This window comes from Saccostrea cucullata, unplaced genomic scaffold, assembly GCF_032062105.1.
Source record: "Saccostrea cucullata isolate Sc308-1 unplaced genomic scaffold, CSIRO_AGI_Scuc_v1 ctg4625, whole genome shotgun sequence".
Taxonomy (NCBI): Eukaryota; Metazoa; Mollusca; class Bivalvia; order Ostreida; family Ostreidae; genus Saccostrea; species Saccostrea cuccullata.
In genome coordinates, this window is record NW_026924950.1 from 29,414 (window position 1) to 51,355 (window position 21,942).

The window sequence follows — 21,942 nt, forward strand, 5'->3', positions numbered from 1 at the left end:
CTGATCTAGTCCAGGTTTCTTAAGAAGCAGATGAACTATGGCCTCCTTCCATGCAGACGGGAAAATTCCCTGATAAAGAGATGCATTTACCATGTCTGTGACAAGTGGTATTAGTGGATCCAAGAACTTTTTCAGTAGCTTTGTTGGAATTGGATCCAGTTCACATGATTTACTGTGTGCCTTCATCATTAGCGATCGCACTTCATCTTCAGTGGAACATTCAAAAGCAACTAATAGAGGTCCATTATAGTGTATGTCTATATCTAAATAGCTGTCTTCTTTTTCTTTTTTTGTTTATATTTTTCTTTTGCCGAGATTCATTTATGCAGGTTCACCTTGAAGTCAAAATCAAAATCAATTTCCCGAAGCTCTGCATAGACTGATCTGCCTTTGGTAGTCCTTAACCTAGCTGTGTGTATGTCTTTCTCTTTCCATACACTTTACATTTATAAGGTTTATCTTATGCATGTGTCCTCATGTGTTTCTCAAGTTACCTGAGTCCTTAAACGCCTTCTCACACACATCACATTGATAAGGCTTTTCACCTGAATGTATCCTCATGTGACTCGGTAATTTCTGTGACTGATTGAAAGCCTTCCCACACACATCACATTTATATGGTTTATCTCCTGTATGAGTGTTCCTGTGATTCTGTAACTGACATGACTGTTTGAATGCCTTCCCACACACATCACATTTATAAGGTTTTTCACCTGTATGAGTCCTCATGTGTTTCTGTAAGTCACCTGATTGCTTAAATGCCTTTCCACACACATCACATTTATACGGTTTATCTCCTGTATGTATCCTCCTGTGATTCTGTAACTGACTTGACTGTTTGAATGTCTTCCCACACACATCACATTTATAAGGTTTTTCACCTGTATGTATCCTCCTGTGTTTCTGTAGGTCACTTGAATGAGAGACTGCCTTCCCACACACATCACATGTATATGGTTTATCACCTGTATGTGTCCTCATGTGATTCTGTAAGGTGTGTGACTGGTTGAAAGCCTTACCACACAATTCACATTTATAAGGTTTTTCACCTGTATGTGTCCTCATGTGTATTTTTATGCTAGTAGATCTGCTGAATGCTTTTCCACATACAACACATTCAAAAGGTTTTTCACCTGTATGTATCATCATATGGTCTTGTAAGGCGTTTGCTTCAGAAAAAGCCCTTTCACACACATCACATTTGTAAGGTTTTTCACCAGTATGTGTCCTCATGTGCCTCTGTAAGCTCTGTGAATGGCAGAAAGCCTTCCCACACACATCACATTTATAAGGTTTTTCACCAGTATGTGTCCTCGTGTGAATCTGTAAGGTGTGTGACTGGTTATAAGCCTTCCCACACACATCACATTTGTATGGTTTTTCACCAGTATGTGTCCTCTTGTGCCTCTGTAAGGCATTTGATTTGTTGAATGCTTTCCCACACACATCACATTTATAATGTGTATCACCTGTATGAATATTTATGTGCTCCTGTAGGTGATGCGATAGTGTTAATGCCTTCCCACAAACATCGCATTTATAAGGTTTTTCACCAGTACGTGTCCTCATGTGACTCTGTAGATTTCCTGGCCAGTTGAAAGCCTCTTTACACACTTCACATTTATGAGGCTTATCAGCTCTATGTGTCCTCATGTGGTTCTGTAAGCGTTGTGACTGGCTGAATGTCTTCTGAAATACATAACATTTATAAAGTGTTTTATCTGTGCATGTCCTCATATTTCTCTGTTAGATACCTTTTTGTTTAAACTTTATTATGTTCCCCAAACGAAGTTGGGGAACATATTGTTTTTACTCTGTTTCTTATTATTATGTTCCCCAAACGAAGTTTTTACTCTGTTTCTTATTATTATTCTGGTCCGGACTTTTTTGTCCGCGAGTGTTCTCAGAAACTGTTCACCCAACTGAGCTAAAACCTTTTTAGGGTTAATAGGTGTGTAGTGTAGGTGTGCGGAACGAAGGTCATTTTGCGCGCATACGCCTGCACGTGCGTGCGCGTGAAGTGAGTGAAATGACTGATATACTTATTATAGTTATAACTTTTACATTTTTTGATGGAATGATTTGAAACTCATTATATAAGGATATATTAATAGTGTAGATAATATGACACTGTCAAATTAGCACGAACTCACGGGCATGCACGTGCGCTTTGCTCTGATTGGCTGAAAGAAAAATCTCAATATCTTTTCTGTTTTTCGAGGAAATGCTTTGAAATTTAAAACATACTTTAGGATGCCCTATGATATGATATATAATAATTGTCATGAAAGCACGTGCATGCACGTGCGCTGCAATCTGATTGGCTTAACTCCCTTGTTTTTCACACACATGGGATCATAGACAGACATTATAACTCCTAGAAGAAGATATTGTCATCATGAACCTTGCACGTGCATGAACGTGCGCTTCGCTCTGATTGGCTGAAACAATATTCTCAATATCTTTTTTGTTTTTTGACGAAATGCTTTGAAATTTAAAACATAGGCATGCTTTAGGATATCCTACAATATGATTTATAATAATTTTCATAAAATCACGCGCATGCACGTGCGCTGCAATCTGATTGGCTTAAATTTTTAATGGCTATAACTCCCTTGGTTTTCAACCAAACAGGACGGGATTCAGAACATAGATAAACATAATAGACTCCTACAAAAGGGTATGGTCATCATGCACATGCATACACGTGCGTGCACATGAAATGAGTAAAATTACAAATACACTAGATTAAACATATTTTTGGATTAAATGCTGTAATATTTAGTATATTAAAATATATAAATCATGTAGACAAAATGATATGGTCATTAGCACATGCATTCAAATGCGCATGCGTGCAATGCTGAAACTGAATACTTTTGGATTTATCTTTTTTAAAGTCTAAAATGTATCGCGTATATCTTATTTAATGTAACTTTCTGAGAATACGGTTCCCGTTACAATCAGCCCTAGTTATTATTATTATTATTATTATTATTTTTCTTCTTCTTCCTGGGTACTTTTTTGTCCGGGAATGATCTTGTAAACTATTCGTCCGATGTAGGTAAAACCTTTGTAGGGTCAGTAGACATGTTATGTAGATTTGCGGAATCAAGGTCATTTTGCGCGCACGTGCTTGCAAGAGCGTGCACGTGCAACACGTGAAATGACTGATTTAATTGATATAGGCGTAACTTTTTACATTTTTGATGAAATGCTTTAAAACTCATAATATAAGGATATATTAGTAGCATAGACAATATCACATGATCAAAATAGCAAGATCTCACGCGCATGCACGTGCGCTTGGCTCTGATTGGCTGTCTCAATATCTTTCTTGTTTTTTGACAAAATCCTTTGAAATTTTGAACATAGCCATGCATTAGGATATCCTACAACATAACATATAGCAATTATCATAAAAGCACGTGCATGCACGTGCGCTGCAATCTGATTGGCTGAAACTTTAAATACCTATAACTCCCTTGGTTTACAACCAAACGGGGTGGGATTTGGAACATAGATAGATATAATGGACTTCTACAAGAAGGTATGGTCACCATGCACATACATGCACATGCGTGTACATGCTCTGCAATCTGATTGGCTGAAACTTTAAATAGCTATAACTCCCTTGGTTTTCAACCAAACAGGATGGGATTTAGAACATAGATAGATATAATAAACTTCTACAAAAAGGTATTGTCACCATACACATGCATACACGTGCGTGTACGTGCGCTGTAATCTGATTGGCTGAAACTTTAAACAGCTATAACTCCCTTGGTTTACAACCAAACTGGGTGGGATTTAGAACATAGATAGATGTAGTGGACTTCTACAAGACGATATGGTCACCATGCTCATGTATGCACGTGCGTGCACGTGAAATGAGTTAAAACAAAAATGCACTTGAATGAGCGTATTTTTTCATTCTTTCGGATTAAAAACTTTAATATTTAGTATATCAAAATATATAGATTGTGTAGACAAGATGATATGGTCATTACTCACATGCATTCACATGTGCACGCGTGCAATGCTAAAATTTGAATGAACTTGGCATTGTTACAGTCTCAAATGCATAGATTTTGTCCTATTTAATGAAGCGTACAGGGAATATGGCACCAAAAGGGAGTTGGGGAGCGTTTGGGGAACATCTGTAACGGTCCCCGTTACAATTAGCACTAGTTTCACATGCATCACAACAATAAGATACATTACCAGTTTGTGTCGTCATGTAGATAGCAAAGTCATCTGATGCAGACAATGCCTTCCCACAAAATTCACACTTAAAACTTTCCTCCCTGGTTTGAGACCTTATTTGTCTTCGTAATTGACCTGAACTAGTGGAATCTTTCCAACTGTTACACTTTAATGGCTTTTTACTTACATGTGTGTTGATGTGTCTTTCTGAATTTCCAGTTTGATCTTCATCTGAACAATACTTCTCTAATTTTTCAGTATCTTTCTGAATATTTGAATGGGGATCAAAATCGCTCCTTTCCTTCTGCAAATATGAAATAGAAATCAGTTTTAATGCTCCATAGGACATCATTCTGTTCATTTTTAATGTAAGGATAAAAAAAAAGTTCAACACATAAAAATAAAGTTGTATTGATTCAAGGTTAAAGGCTTTTTATTTTAAGGAGGCTAGGTGGTCAACAAATAATTTTTTTTTAACCACCAGATAATTAACTTAAATTTAAGGATATGGAATCTTAAGCTCTCAACTATCATATTAAATCTTTATATGGAGCTCTTCTTCTAAAGGAGATCAAAATAGTCTAAAAATGGCCATGACCACCCAGCCTTTTTTAGAAAGGGTCAAAGTGCAAGGGCCAATAATGACCCCTCTAGCCCTGTGAATATCTGAAAATCGAAACTGCTCAGATTTGGTTAAAAAGGCTGTATTTATGACTCAGCCCCTTTTTAAGTACGGTACGCATCTATAAAACACGACGTAACTTTCTCTCTAATCATATCAATGCATTACGTCATAACCATATGTGTCTTAATGTGTCTGTGTAAAACAAAGTAATTTCAATCATATTTATTGATTCCCTGTGTTTTAATTGGATGAGAACAAATTCAAGAAAAAGTTTACACATCGATGAATTTTTCAATCAGAACTACTTTGTTGACCTAGCTAGCTTCTAGGCTGTTGTAAAACTATGTAAACAGATACTTCTAGTCCGTTTTAGCTAAATTATGATTACAAGAAACTTGAAATTAAAAAAACAGGAGATAAACAGGACTGACAGACAGGAATATTATGTTTATGTCACTGTCGGATCACGAGTGTGAATTTCATGCTGTCATTTTCTCGACATTCCATATCAGCTCAGTTGGTATCCTTGTGAAAGGGAAAAGAAGCATTCCCCAGACTCTTGCCTTATCAGCATTAAATTCATATATTTACATCCTACAGATCCCATATTCTCCCTAAATCTTTGAACGAACCTGAGCAAATCGAGGACATCGTCGGTCTGCAACTTTCACTATGTGCGTTGTCGTTAATGTCAACATGGCCATAGTCAAGGACGAATTATTCTGGAGAATAGGCATATTTACGATATTTGTTGACGTAAACAACATTCAATGATTTTTTATAAGTTTATTTATTAATTGTTTTGACATTATCAATATTTATCTCATATACATTTCTTTGCGCATAAAGTATTCCTACGTCGTACAAAATAACGGATTGTATGGCAGCCTCAAAGAGAAATAATTTTAATAATTCGTAATTGGAATTATAAGAATTAAACGTTCTTTTTTTTCAGAATTTATCGATGTGTAAACTTTGCCTTTTATCTCACAAACTTTACATCAAAGTACTTCGCATTTTTATTTAGTTTGTGAGTAAAAAGGCAGAGTTTACATATCGATAAATTCCAAAAAAAGAACGTTTTTTTTCCTATAATAAAATCTGGACTAAAATTACATGCTATAAAAATACTCCATAACACCTTAGCTATGGCAAACTATTACTAAAGTCATAATGGTCATTACATTACAAAACAACAACAACAAAAAAACCGAACACAAATGAATAACAGAATTTATTCATGTTTATCATGTTCATTGTTTATTTCAACAGTACTTAAAAATATGAATGTGTTAAATAAATGTACTAGGGGCATTTCAAAAGTTCTGAAAACTGTTAAATTACAAACTCACCGCTAAGTAAAAACTATTGAGTTTGATATCATTGAAACGATAAGAAAGATACACATATTGTGATGTCCCGTTTATAAATTTTAAGATGAAATCACTCTGAAAATGACGTCAGAATTCCACTGGTTGTTTTGAATACTGACCATAAAAATGACGAGAAAAAAAAAAAAAAACACTTTGGTCGAATTAAAATTTTAAAGACAATTTACCTTTTGCTCATTACTCGGACACAAACTAACGGACGCAAATGCCAGTTGGTGGAATGTTTTTATTGACTACAATCTATCATATGGTGTTAGTTTTGAAAATCTCCTCGTTCCGAAATGGATTAAGCGAGAGTCAAACTTACCATGTATTTATTGAATCTCGCTCAAAATATTGCATATATACCGAACTGTGAGAAAAAGAAAAAGTTGACAATCAAAGATGAATAGGCGATCGTGTTACAAAATTTGATAGCATAAATTTGTCGGGTGTTCTTTGTATGAAATCGATGAAGGCTCAAGAAAAGTTTAGTTAAGTGTCCCCCATATTTTCTTGTAAAATCCAAAATGGCGCCGACGCAGTTGTAACCTCATCTCTCTCAACATATCCGAAAATTTTAATGCATGGAAAATAAATAAGATTTTGACATGTCTGTTCAACTTTCATTCCTTTTTTGGAGTCAAAAGTGAAAAATAGTCATGAGTTTTCGCCCACCAAAGTCGAATTAATATGAAACTAGAACTGTCCAATAGGGACAAATACCCCCCGCTGGGTTTTTCAGAGAAGGTGCCAATTCAAAAAATACTTTATGGATGTAGATGTTCTTACTTACTTACATTTAATTTACTTACAAAAATTTGCAGTGAAATATAATTGCTCATCATGTTTCTTAATGAATGAAACAAAGGTGCAACCAAATGAAACATCAATATTAATTCATTGTAATTCCATTGTAACATTATTTTTTTTTTATTTAATTTTTTTATTTCTGCATTAAAAAATATATTGCAATTATGTTATGTCACTCTGCAAACTGATTGTTGAAAAAAATCATATTATACAAAATCAAATTAATCTTGATAACTTAATATCAAATTCATTTGAAAATAAAGAGCTAGTCATCCAGTAATGAAGTGCTTTGACAGACAATAAATTACAATTAAGAGAATAAGAGAAGAGAGATCTTTAATTCTTGTGCCTGATTCCCAGGAGATTACACATGGTTGATAATGAGATGCCTTAATGTTCAACTTCCCAAACCAAACTCATTAATTTATCTTTAACTGGATGCATGTCCAGTCATTATTCCCAAGAGATAAATAAAATGACATTATCTTCTGTGCAATGTAAAAACTGTTTTTAACACTTAATGATGTTTCTTTTTTTTAAAGTTTATATGAGTAGCTAGTTTTAAGCTGTAGTATTTTTGTACAGATATTCTAGATTCTATGTTTCAAACCTTATACATGAGCCCAAAATGAACAAGTCAATTAAAATAAAAAATAAAACCTGTAAAATGCAAAAAAATGAACAAAAAGAGTTGAAAATTCCAGTTGCACACCTTCATATGGTGAATAATAAGTGTACAAAATTTCAGATTAATCCTTGCAATAGTTTCTGAGAAACAGTCCGGACAAAACCACAAAATAACCAGAAGTCTCTGTCGAGACTGAAGCTCTACTGGTTTGTACTTATAGCAAAGGAAGAGAAAAGTACTTAAGCAGTTGGAAATTGAAACTTTTCAACAGCAATAAATAGAATAATGATCCTTGATTAAGTCTCTTTATGTTCTTAGTGCAGTCTACTTGCATGCCACATTTATATCATAATCAGACTAAAATTGTATTTGGAGTAGCATTTTGAAAGAATTTCACAGAAATGTCTATTTTTAGTAACCACGGCAACAATGTTCATCGAAATCAAAAACCGATACACAGAATTATGTATCTTATTGTAGTCTACTTGTGTGCCAAGTAATATTGAAATCAGACTAAAACTGTAGAAGGAGTAGCATTTTGAAAGAATTTCACAGAAATTTCTATTTTTAGTAAACACGGCAACACCGTTCATCAAAATCAAAAACTGATACACAGAATTATGTATCTTATTGTAGTCTACTTGTGTGCCAAGTTATATTTAAATGAGACTGAAACTGTAGAAGGAGTAGCATTTTGAAAGAATTTCACAGAAATTTCTATTTTTAGTAACCACGGCAACAACGTTCATCGAAATCAAAAACCGATACACAGAATTGTGTATTTTAGTGTAGTTTACTTGTGTGCCAAGTTATATTGAAATCAGACTAAAACTGTAGGAGGAGTAGCATTTTGAAAAAATTTCACAGAAATTTCTATTTTTAGTAACCACGGCAACACCGTTCAATGAAATCAAAAACCAATATACAAAATTATGTATCTTAGTGTAGTCTACTTGTGTGCCAAGTTATATTAAAATCATACCAAAACTGTAGGAGGAGTAGCATTTTGAAAAATTGTTTACAGACAGACAGACAGACAGACGGACGACGGACGCATTACTATCGCATAAGCTCTTCTGGTCTCTGACCAGTAGAGCTAAAAATGGAAAAACACCTGTAAAATTCAAAATAATAATTGAATCAAGATGAAAATAGCAGGTGCACAACTTCATATGGTGAATGATATTTGTACAAATTTTCTGACAAATCCTTCCAATAGTTTCTGAGTAATGTTCCGGACAAAATCTCGTCGACAGACAGACAGACAGACGGACAGACGGACATGGTGATTCCAATACACCCCCCCTAAACTTTGTTTGCGGGGGGTATAAAAATACACATATTTGGCTATAACTTCTTATTTCTGTGCGCGACACACCAATATACTCCCCCTACGGGGGGTATAAAAATACACATAGAAGTAAAACAAGTCAGGGGCAATGCTTTGTTAATTTTATTCATAAAAAGAGTAAGAGTCCTTTTACTCAAAATATATTTGCGAAATTGAATCAATGTACTCAGTTTTATACATAATATGTTTTATTCCATACAATGGGGAGGTATATCAAAGACAAAAGATCCAGCTGTATTATGTAAATAAAAATCTTCAATGATGGCACAACCTACTCTACTGCTTCATGTTCTTCACAGATTTAAAGTTTTTTTGAAATATTTTTTTTTTCAAATAAGCCTTTTGCAGCACTTTTCCGATTGTAATTGTCTCATGTGGATGAAAAATGTGCCTTTTCAGTATGCTTATTATTCCATATTTTGACATCATTTTAGAAGTTATTATATCATAAACATTACAAAGTCGCGTCACTAAATGTGCATATTTTGCTGATCGTTCTAATGATATAAAACTGAATAATTTATGTGAAATGGATCCATTTCTATTAAACAGTTCTCAGAACTTTTAAAATGCCACACTCGTACCAATTTTGTAAATATCCAATATGCACATGCATCCATAAATTTCATAACAATGTCATCCTGTGCACGCTTGGGTCAAAGTCTAATTTATGTTAATACAGATAATGTCAAAAATAATTTCAATTTTTTTTTTTTTTTTTTTTTGATTTTGTGATTAAAGATTGAAAATTGTGATATCCATTAATTTATTTTCTTCTTTTATAAGTCTTTTGAGACACCACACATTAACAGGTATATCATTGATGTTAATTCTCATGTCAAATGACTGACTGTATACACTTTGTTTTATATGTTATCATCTGTATGTGTCTTTATGTGATTCTTTAAGACATCTAATCTGCTAAATGTCTGTCCACAAACATCACATCCATATGGTTTCTCTCCAGTGTGTATCCTCATGTGTCTATCTTTGGTACCTGAATGGTTAAATGCTTTCCCACACACATCACATGTATAAGGTTTTTCACCAGTATGTGTCCTCATGTGTCTCTGTAAGTTGGTTGACTGAGTGTATGTCAATTCACACACATTACATTTATAAAGTTTAATATCACCTGTATGTATCCTCATGTGTTTTTTTAAGTCACTTGACTGCTTGTATGCCTTCCCACACACATCACATTTATAGGGTGTTTCACCTGTATGTGACCTTATGTGAATTTTTAGATTATTTGATCTGCTGAATGCCTTTCCACATACGACACATCTGTAAGGTTTTTCACCTGTATGTATCATCATATGGTCCTTTAAGGCTCCAGCTTCCTTGAAAGCTCTTTCACACACATTACATTTATAAGGTTTATCATCTGTGTGTGTCCTCACATGTCTCTGTAAGTTAGATGACTGATTGAATGCCTTCCAACACTTATGGCATTTATAAGGTTTATCACCAGTATGTATTCTCATGTGATTCAGTAAATTTCCTGGCCAGTTGAATTCCTTTCCACACACATCACATTTATACGATTTATCAGCTGTATGTATCCTCATATGCTTCTTTAAACTATTAAATTGATTGAAGGGTTTATCACACAAATCACATTTATAGAGTGTATTATCTGCTTGTGTCCTCTTTTTTCTCTGTAAGGCACTTGAACGGTTCAACTTTTTTTCACATGCATTACAATAATAAGGTTCAATACCAGTTTGTGTCCTGATGCATTTATAAATGACATCTGATACAGAGAATGCCTTCCCACAAAATTCACATTTTAAAATTTTCTTCCGGGATTGAGACCTTATTTGTCTATGTATGTGACTTGAACTAGTTGAAGGTTTCCTATTGATACATATCCGAGGCTGTTTACTTACACGTGTGTTGTTGTGTCTTTCTAAACTTCCAGTTTGATCTTCATCTGAACAATAGTTCTGTAATTCTTCAGTATCTATCTGAATATTTGAATGGGATTCAAAATCTCCGCCTTCCTTCTACAAAAATGACAAAGAAATCAGTTTCACTGCACCACAGGGCGCACTGTTCTGATTATATCTAGTGTAAGGATAACTAGAGGTACTGTGAGCAATTACTCACTAAATGATATGCGCGCGCGCGCGCGCGCGCGCGCGCGCGCGCGCGCGCGCGCGCGCGCGCGCGCGCGCGCGCGCGCGCGCGCGCGCGCGCGCGCGCGCGCGCGCGCGCGCGCGCGCGCGCGCGCGCGCGCGCGCGCGCGCGCGCGCGCGCGCGCGCGCGCGCGCGCGCGCGCGCGCGCGCGCGCGCGCGCGCGCGCGCGCGCGCGCGCGCGCGCGCGCGCGCGCGCGCGCGCGCGCGCGCGCGCGCGCGCGCGCGCGCGCGCGCGCGCGCGCGCGCGCGCGCGCGCGCGCGCGCGCGCGCGCGCGCGCGCGCGCGCGCGCGCGCGCGCGCGCGCGCGCGCGCGCGCGCGCGCGCGCGCGCGCGCGCGCGCGCGCGCGCGCGCGCGCGCGCGCGCGCGCGCGCGCCGCGCGCGCGCGCGCGCGCGCGCGCGCGCGCGCGCGCGCGCGCGCGCGCGCGCGCGCGCGCGCGCGCGCGCGCGCGCGCGCGCGCGCGCGCGCGCGCGCGCGCGCGCGCGCGCGCGCGCGCGCGCGCGCGCGCGCGCGCGCGCGCGCGCGCGCGCGCGCGCGCGCGCGCGCGCGCGCCGCGCGCGCGCGCGCGCGCGCGCGCGCGCGCGCGCGCCCCCCCCCCCCCCCCGCCTCCGCATAATGTCCATGTGCTGCTATATATTGTTTCATGGTAATGTGTAAAGAGAAATAACTCATCCTATCAAATGTTATCCAGAAGTTTCTATAATGTGACGTCATAGGTAAAATATAATTGCAATGTCCATGTTTTGCTGTGGGAAACCTAAAATATGTGTCAAATAAAAAAGTAAAATAGGAGGTGCACAATGGCAATATGTAATAAAGATTCTGTGAAAGTTTCATTAAATTTCACTCACTAGTATAAGAGGATTTGCGGTTAAGAGATAAAGCATAACAGACGGAAGGACGGACGAAATCCCGATTACTATATACCCTCCCACTTTTCAAGCAGGGGGTATAAAAAGTTAAACACCTAAACATTAACTTTAAGAACTGGGTCAAAGAGCAAGGGTCAGTAAGAACTCTTTTGACCTAGTGAATTTTCGAAAATAAAAACTATCTAGTTTGGGTTGAAAATATCAATTCATTACTTGGAACCTTTGTGACCATTTATCTGTAAAACATGACGTAATTTTTTCCTTGATCAATGCTTTACGGTATGTGTCTTAATGTTTCTATGTAAAACAAACTCAACTTCAGAGGTACTGTGAGCAATAAACTCACTAAAATATACCCCATGCCTCCAAAATGAATACTAGAGGTACTGTGAGCAATGAGCTCACTAAATGATACCCCCTGCATCCTATATGAATATAACTGGAGCATCCATGTTTTACTATGGGAAACCCAAGTATGTGTTGGATCAAAAGGTAAAATAGGAGGTGCACAATAGCAATTTGTAATGAAGATTCTGTAAAAGTTTCATCAAATTTCATTCAGTGGTTTGAAACGAGCTGTGGATAAGAGATGGGTACCCCAAAGCACAACAGACCAAGGGAGAGATGTACAGACGGAAATACCAATTACTATTTACCCTCCCTCTTTTAAAACAATGTGGATAGCAGCTGTATGCTATAACAAGAGGCCCATGGGCCTTATACGTCACCTGAGCATCATGCAAGTGATGCAACAACTTTCAAATTTATAAAATTTGGTTCACGTTTTCAGCTAGATGCCATGATAGTCACAATTTTGAAAGAAGCACCATTACTAATCATAAGTTTACACTTAGCAATTGCTTAGAGTGGTTACTTAATACCATTAGACAGGGTAGGGGAACAAAAGATGCATTTGAACTTATCAGTAATATTGAGCAATAATCAGTAGTGCCCCTACTACACATGAACACCTGACCCTAGGTCCACATATTCAGAAATTTTGAAAAGGCACACTTGCTTATCAAAAGTGTTTGATTTATACGAAGAAGATGTCAAACAATTCATTTTCAGTATATAAGTAGACCCACCCACCCTCTCTCTATGGTATCCCTGACCCAGGGACCTTGATATTCACAATTCTGGAAGAAGAGCCATTGCACATCACAACTGTATAGTTCATTTGCTTTTTACCTACGAGCAGAGAAGCTTTTCAAAGATGAAAATAATGTATTTTCACTTTATAATCATTATAGAGCCCTGCCCTAACACCAGACCCCCGACCCTAGGAAATTTCAACATAGAGACAGAAATTTCAGGCCATAAATTTTACAATTTTGGAAGAGGCCCTCTTGCTCATTAAAACTATGTAAATAGTTGGTTTACAGTAAATGTATTACATTCAGCGTGTAGGATATTTGGCAGAAATTCAATTTTCAACATGTTATCCTAGATTTGATTTAGCGCTGTCTGAATGTGCTAGTTATGAATGTTAATATACAAGACATTTAGCAATGTACTTGAATTCAAGTTCATAAAATTCACAATTTTGGTTGAGGCACTCTTGCTCATCATAACTATGAGTATGAACTTAATTAGTTTATTTGATAACCAGGAGCAAAGAAGATTTTCAAAGAAATAATTCATTTTCACTATCTAATCAATATAGCCCCACACTAGCTCTAGAACCCCTGACCCTGGGGCCACGAAATTTCACAATTTTGGTTGAGGACTCAATGCTCAATACTTTTATGCCAAAAGTTTGACTGCTTGGTGTCCAGGAGTAAAGAAGAAGATTTTTAAAGATTTCATAAATTTCAATGGTTTTGGTCCCACTCCCACCCCTCAAGCCCCAGGAGGGTGGGGACCATAAAACTCACAACTTGGTTTCCCCGTCACCCAAAGATGCTGTATACCAAATTTGGTTGATTTGGTTCATTACTTTCAAAGAAGAAGCTGAAAATGTTCAAATGTTTACACACGACATACAACAACGGACAAAAACGGATAGCAATAGGTCACATAAATTAATGACTCAGGTGACGTAAAAATACTTAGGCTATGAGTATGACAAACTATTACATAAGTTATTGCATTTCAAAATTATGGAAGCCCATTTAAGATCTGTCAATAAATATTTTTAATTCCTATATACATAGTTTATAGATTTTTCAAATTTTTTATAACTAGAACTGTCCAAACAGGACTAAATACCCCCCGCTGGGTTTTTCAGAAGTAAGTTTTTCCATAATAAAGATATGCATCATACATGAATTATGAAATTTTTCTTCCAGTGACCTTGAAGTTTCCAAAATGACCTTGGGTCAAGGTTATTATGCACCCTTGGGTCATAGACAATCTTTGTGTGAAATGAGAACCTACCAAGTTTATCCATAAGAAAGATATGGACTGGTCACTAATTATGAAATTTTTCTTCCAGTGACCTTGAAGTTCCCCAAATGACCTTGGGTTAAGGTCATGATACACCCTTAGGTCATGGGCAATCTTTGTGTGGAGTAGTAGATTCTAATGTCCCTTCTTGAAAAAGACATGGACCGGACACGTTTGCACAGACAGACGGACAGCTAGACGGACAGACGGAAAAGGTGATTCCTATATACCCCCCCAAACTTCGTTTGTAGGGGGTATAATAACAGACTTAAATGGTTGAAAAATATTTTGAATCTGATTAAACAAATTAATGGGTCCCGACCCTCTGCTATAAATTTCACTAAGAAAATTTAAAATGTCTGATATTGATTTTTCATGAACAACAATATTAGAGCCACATGGAAAATAGTTTGAAGTAAGCATGGTAAGCGCAGCTTATTTTTTCAGAAATAATTTTTATGCCAGACCAAGAGCTGAGGAAATTTCAACATAGAGACACAAAGAGTAAAGATTTATTATCATAACATTGATTTTATAATATGAGGTATATATGAAAATAATACTTAGTATCATACCTTTTGAAATAATGTTAGAAAAAATCATGAAGGGATGCTTCGTAATTCAGAAATTACAATGTTGTATGTGGTTGTAAAGAAAAAAAATGCATCTGTGAGGAGTAGTTATATCTTTCCTATTAATATTTCTTCAAGTGAAGAAAATGTCATAGTAATAAAAATTCTGCAATAAGTACTTAAAACCAATTTAAAATAGTCCTTAAAAAATAACAACTTATCAATTTTAAATGATAAATTGTTAAATAAAATAAAACAATTAGAAAGAAATTTGCAAAAGAAATAGAAAGTAATGGTTCCATCATAAGTTACTGTATTTCATCAAATTTACTACTCATAGGTCTCAATTAAGAAACACTGATTAAGTAATCTGTGAGTAGTATTCATATTTTGTACTTATAAACTTATCAGAGGGTTGATACCCCTTAATCTGTTGACTTGTGGCAAATTCAAAAATTCAATATATCTGATTAAAAAAATATTTCAGCGGTCTTAAATGAGCTTCCATTTTATATAGAATTTCAATTAAAATTAGTGATGGGGAATTGGGAAAAAATCAGAATCGATTATCAGTAACAAGAGGCCCAGGGGCCACAGCGCTCACCTGAGCACATTGGGCTTGAATTTACTCCCCCCCCCCCCCTCCAGCCGTTCATCATTTGAACAAACTAGAATCTACACTACCTGAGGATGATTCCGTATAAATATCACTAATCATAGCTTTGAAGTACTTGAAAAAAAGATTTTTAAAGGTTTCCCTATATATCCCTATGTAAAACTTGGGTTGGCCATTTTGGACCCACCCTTACCCCGGGGGTCATGATTTGAACAAATTTGAATCTACACTACCTGAGGATGATTCCATATGAGTTTCATCTTTCCTTGCCCAGTGGTTCTTGAGAAGAAGATTTTTAAAGATTTTCCTATATCTTCCTATGTAAAACTTGGGTCGGCCATTTTGGCCCCACCTTTGCCCCGGGGGTCATGATTTGAACAAATTTGAATCTACACTACCTGAGGATGATTCCACATGAGTTTCATCTTTCCTGGCACAGTGGTTCTAGAGAAGAAGATTTTTAAAGATTTTTCCTATATATTCCTATGTAAAACTTGGGTTGGCCATTTTGGCCCCACCCTTGCCCGGGGGTCATGATTTGAACAAACTTGAATCTACACTACCTGAGGATGCTTCCACATGAGTTTCATCTTTCCTGGCCCAGTGGTTCTGGAGAAGAAGATTTTTAAAGATTTTTCCTATATATTCCTATGTAAAACTTGGGTCGGCCATTTTGGCCCCACCCTTGCCCCGGGGGTCATGATTTGAACAAATTTGAATCTACACTACCTGAGGATGATTCCACATGAGTTTCATCTTTCCTGGCCCAGTGGTTCTGGAGAAGAAGATTTTTAAAGATTTTTCCTATATCTTCCTATGACCGGTCACGGTAGCCTAGTGGTAGAGCGTTCGCTTCGTGATCGGGAGGCCCGGGTTCGATTCTCGATCGCGGCGCCGCGTCATACCTAAGACGTAAACAAAGGTAGTGACTGTTCCTTCGCCAAGCGCTCGGCACTAGAAGTGAAAGTCACGGGTCTTTCGGATATGACCTTAAAAACGTAGGTCCCGTGTCACGGTAGGCGTTGGCACGATAAAGAACCCTCACTGCTCAATGGCCCTGAGTGCCGAGTATAGGTCTAAATTTGAAGCCCTTCACCGGCATCGGTGACGTCTCCATATGAGTGAAAAATTCTCAAGAGGGACGTTAAACAATATACAATCAATCAATCAATATATCTTCCTATGTAAAACTTGGGTCGGCCATTTTGGCCCCACCCTTGCCCTGGGGGTCATGATTTGAACAAACTTGAATCTACACTACCTGAGGATGCTTCCACATGAGTTTCATCTTTCCTGGCCCAGTGGTTCTGGAGAAGAAGATTTTTAAAGATTTTTCCTATATATTCCTATGTAAAACTTGGGTCGGCCATTTTGGCCCCACCCTTGCCCCAGGGGTCATGATTTGAACAAACATGAATCTACACTACCTGAGGATGCTTCTACATGAGTTTCATTTTTGCTGGCCCAGCGGTTCTGGAGAAGAAGATGTTTTAAAAATGCCATTAATTTTTAACAAATTCATGATTATCTCCCCTTGGGAAAGGGCGTGGCCCTTCATTTGAACAAACTTGAATCCCCTTCACCCAAGGATACTTTGTGCCAAGTTTGGTTGAAATTGGCCCAGTGGTTCTGGAGAAGAAGATGAAAATGTGAAAAGTTTACGCCGACAACGACAACAACGACAACGACAGACAACGGACAAATTTTGATCAGAAAAGCTCACTTGAGCCTTCGGCTCAGGTGAGCTAATAATTGGCCAGGCATAATCGATTAATAATCGATTATAATCAAAATTTTGAACTTTAATGAAATCCATATAGAAAAGTTAAAACTTATTCAGATTTCTGTCAGACTTTTACAAAAAAAATCAATTATTTACATAAAATATTCAAAAATGTTAATTGAAATTTCTTTTTTTAAAAGTGGAAAATAATAATTTGTTTACTTTAAACAATATAGGCCTATTGAAACAGAATGGGAATTTTTTTTTAATAAAGTCCAAGCAATGGGAAATTTACTGATATTAGTCCCACCTTTCATTTAATACATGTATATATTTCTTAAAATTAGTTTTAATCAGTTAAAATTGCAAGTTTTAAAAGTAGTTATCCAGAAGTAAGACTTGTATTTCTGATTATAATTACGTTTAAAGATTGACTAGACTAATTATGTTTTCCATTGTATAGTAAAACCTTGCAATATTACCGTTTCCTGGTATTAGTCCAACCCATATTTAATCATGGCGGTAAAAGTATCAACAAGATACGGAATCCTACCGTGTTTTCAACATTCATCACTACTTTTATGCTCTTTGCACTTGGGTTTGGTAATAAAATTAAAGTACGACAATTTTATTTTTTGTTAGCGATGTCGGCGACATTTATTTTGTAATCGATTAGTAGCATCGAAGAACTTCTAACGACCGACAATCGATTGTCGGCGACAATCGTTCCATCACTAATTAAAATGACAAAAAGTTGCATATTTTAGCACCAAAGAAATCATAAGATTTCCTTATATTTGAGGATTTTTAAAATTTATTTTCATGATGTCATTTTCATTCCAAATCAGTCAAAAAATATATATCAATCTATACAGCAAAACTCAGTTAGTACGAACACGGATATTGCGAATTTACGGATATAGCGAAGTCATCTTGGATCCCCAGCTATATAAATTAAATGAATTTCTTATACGGTTAATATATATCATAGGTCCCAGTGACTTCGTTATAACCGAGTTTTGCTGTACATCAAATTCTTTGTTATGTAACAAAAAGAAGTTAATACAGCTATTACTGTAGGTTCATTATTATTATCAAATACCACAAATAAATTTGGTTTTAATGATATTATAAAACACAAGTTTGCTTTGTTATGCAATATTAACTTAGTTTTAATTACTTTTCATCAAATTCATTTTAAAACTTATCATAAAACTGACCCATTTGCCCAATCCCGAGGGATATAGATAACACCTGCTTCATCAGAGATGCTCTACCATTTAGCCCCTCACACTAAATTCATTCATTTCTCTATAATTTGGCATGCACTTTTCTGCTATTAAAATTCTTCTTGACCAGTGATCATGGTGATTGATAATTATACCCAAGAGAGAGGTAAAAATTCTCTTATAACAAATGTTACATTTGTTATAGATTGTTGCAAAGTATATAAAAAAATCTATTTTTTTAATTTTTAACAATTTTTCAAAAAGGATACTGCAATTCTCTAACATGGACCTTCACTGGATTTGATCACATAACTGACCCACTTCAATTCCCATTGAAGTTTATAAACTTCTTCTTTATTACTTTTATATACATTTGAGACTGACAATTAAATATTTTCGAATATTAATAATTGCACTAACCCTACGTCGTAGATTTTGAAAAATGACGCAAGGTGTAAATTGGATTGATTGGTGGTTACGCTTCGAATTCATCAGACGAAGGATTCTATTTCCAAGGGAATACATGTATTTTGTAAAAGGCTACTTGTGATCAGTACTAGTGAAAAGATTGTTGTCTGGGAATATCTTTATTCGTGAAAATTGATAAACAATGCTGAAAAAAACAAAAAAAAAACACGCCTGAAGATCACTGATAAAAAGTTGGACGAATTTCGGATGCTGGAAAGTGAGGGATGGATCTGATGGTTGGAAAAACTTTACCGAGCCAGATAATATGCAATCAAGCATTAAATGTGACCAAAAACATTCAATCTACGATTTCAATAACTAAATGTATAATTATGATGTAAACACAGAGACACTGGTGACAGCTTACACTAAACTACGACACTGGGGTGTTTATCAGCTGTTTGTGGCGTGATTGTAATGCTTTGATATTTTTTACACAGGGTTAGGGTTAACCCTAGATTTACACATTTATCGTGAGTAGATTTTAATGAAAAAAATATAGTTTATCAAGATGATTTAATTTATAAGGTCTACCCCCCCAAAAAAGAATAAACGTTAGAGACTGTGCAGCTGACACATGTTACAATAATACTTGTAAACAAAGTTACAAAGGCTAGATCTAGTTTCTATCAGTATAATTATAGTTCTATCAGATGGGTATATATTCTCTATGTATACAGGTTAAATCAATAACCAAAAGACTGTATGAAATACTTGTTTACATTGTAAATAAAATAATACTTATTTTACTTGCTTTTTTCATTCATTTTTATACATGTAGAGCAAGTCATTAGATATAATTGCATCGTGTGATTAGGTCACGTATTGACCCTTGACCTCTAACACACTTCATACAGAATTGAAGATATTTGTTTTCTGTATCACGGTATGTTTATATAATGGAAAGATACCGCAAATGTATATATTTGTTAGTGCATCTGACCAAAAAGATTTTAACCTTAGTCCTATTTTGTCCGACGGGACCGGTGCTTTGGAAGAGACTGCACTAGAAGCATCTGCCATGCCACTCTGATTAATGTAGCGCAAAGAAGTACTTAGAGAGAAAACGGCACCAAACACTTTAATATAGGACACCAATGCCAAGGATATCACAGAAGCTACCCCAAAGTACATCAGTCAGGGGCATCATGGAAACAAGTTATTTTTGAAATGATTTGTTTAAGTTCTTAAATGTCAACATTTTGGGTTATCTTTCCCTGATTATGGTTTTCTTCAGTAAATTATTTCAGTTATTGATACTTTACTATTCATTATTGTAAACCTACTGGTATCTAAAAGGCTTTAGTCATGCTGTGCTTGGGTTATTAAGTAGAGGGAAGAGGTTCATGACAGTAAAAGTAATGTATCTTTACAATGTAGCACATTAAAATTCCACAAATCTTATGGCCAAAACAAAATATACTCTTGTTTCCTGTCCCCTGACCAAAAAAATTAGGGTAGGTAGGTAGGGAAAAAATTTTATTTTGAGAAAAAATTCTCTATACATCATGTAATGACAAGAAAATGATATGTTAACTGTTTCCAGAGCAAGTTTGGTAATGAAGATTTATAAAGTAAAGGTATCCTGTACACTTGTGATGCATTAGTTCTGTACATATTGTTGGTCGACTTTAGTACTTTAGGAAAATAGTCACCCGAAAAATGAAAATGTAATAAAAACTTCTAGGGTCGGAGGGTAAAATGTAGGGTAAGTCGGGTGACACGAAACTAGTGCTGGGTATCGCGACGGAAAAATTGTATCGCGATATATTGCAGTATTATATTTTGTATTGCAATATATCACGATATAAATATCTTATAATTTTTTTGCTTTTTGTGAAGGTTAAATGAAAACACAAACTCATATTACATGTATTCTCGAGTTGATATTCCAGTTGCCTGAACCCGAACCGGTATTCACAAAAAACAGTGCTCCAAGTCACACTTGCTCTCAGGTCGCAAAATGGCGACCTAAAAATTTTTTTGGTCGCCATTTCAGAATTTCTGGTCGCCATAATCAAATATTTCACTCGCCATAAAAAAATACATTTTGTGAATAAAACTTGATAATTTAAATAAGGATATGTATTATGTCTGTATTATATCATAGATTACTTATTACTGTGACTGTAAAAATTTGCTAGGTTGAATGAAATATTTTTATTGAATACATGTACCCTTATGGTTGTACAGAAGAACGCAAGTAATCTGATTACAGAAATAAAATTTTATCAAATGAAAATACAAGCTTGACAGGTGTTGAGACAGGACTTTGGCTGCTGTTTGTCATGTTTATTTACTACTATGTATACCTAACCCATACACAGTCATTATAAATGCCGCCAAAACACTATTAGCATGATAATACAATCATGATTCATTGTGATATGCAAGCAATTGATCAAATGCTTCAATAACAAGGTCGGATCTTAAAAAGTGTACGAAGTTTGGATGCCATTCTATCAGGAACATTATTTGTCCACGTCTCTGGTTCAGGTTCTATCTAACTTTGTACAGCATGGCATGCTGTCATAACATTACGTGATCAAAGTCCATGCAACGCTTTGTAAAGTGTATTTAAGTATATGTCTTCAAACATTTTCTTGATAGAGAATCTTTACAAATGGAATCTCGATCCCGATCTTAAAAATTGGACGTTTCCAGCCCAAATTTTCTCAGTCGCGAAAATGCGAGTGTGTTTTCATTTCTAGTCGCAAAATCAATTTTTTGGTCGCAAATGCGACCATTTTAGTCGCAACTTGGAGCACTGAAAAAATACCGCGATACGTATTGTGAATTGTTATTTCATTCTTAACACACCTCACTTTAGAACTCTTGCACAAAAATATGCAGCTTTGCACAAAAAATGTTAGACTAAGAGACTGTACAATAATGTCCAAAGATTTTAAGAAAATTAGTCTCAGTGTTGGCAAAATTGGC

The 21,942-nt window shown here is 36.4% G+C and overlaps 1 protein-coding gene across 1 annotated transcript in view; it reads right to left on the reverse strand.

The window, feature by feature from the left end:
- Positions 1–276: 276 nt before the first annotated feature.
- LOC134267710 (zinc finger protein OZF-like) overlaps positions 277–21,942 on the reverse strand; it is a 30,822-nt gene continuing 9,156 nt past the window's right edge. Inside the window, exons 4-6 of the mRNA XM_062749929.1 lie at positions 10,886–11,002; positions 4,394–4,510; positions 277–1,689 (exon numbers count right to left, since the gene is read on the reverse strand). Coding sequence (XP_062605913.1) covers positions 475–1,689; positions 4,394–4,510; positions 10,886–11,002 — 1,449 coding nt within the window. The 3' untranslated portion in view covers positions 277–474. The remainder of the gene's footprint in view (positions 1,690–4,393; positions 4,511–10,885; positions 11,003–21,942) is intronic.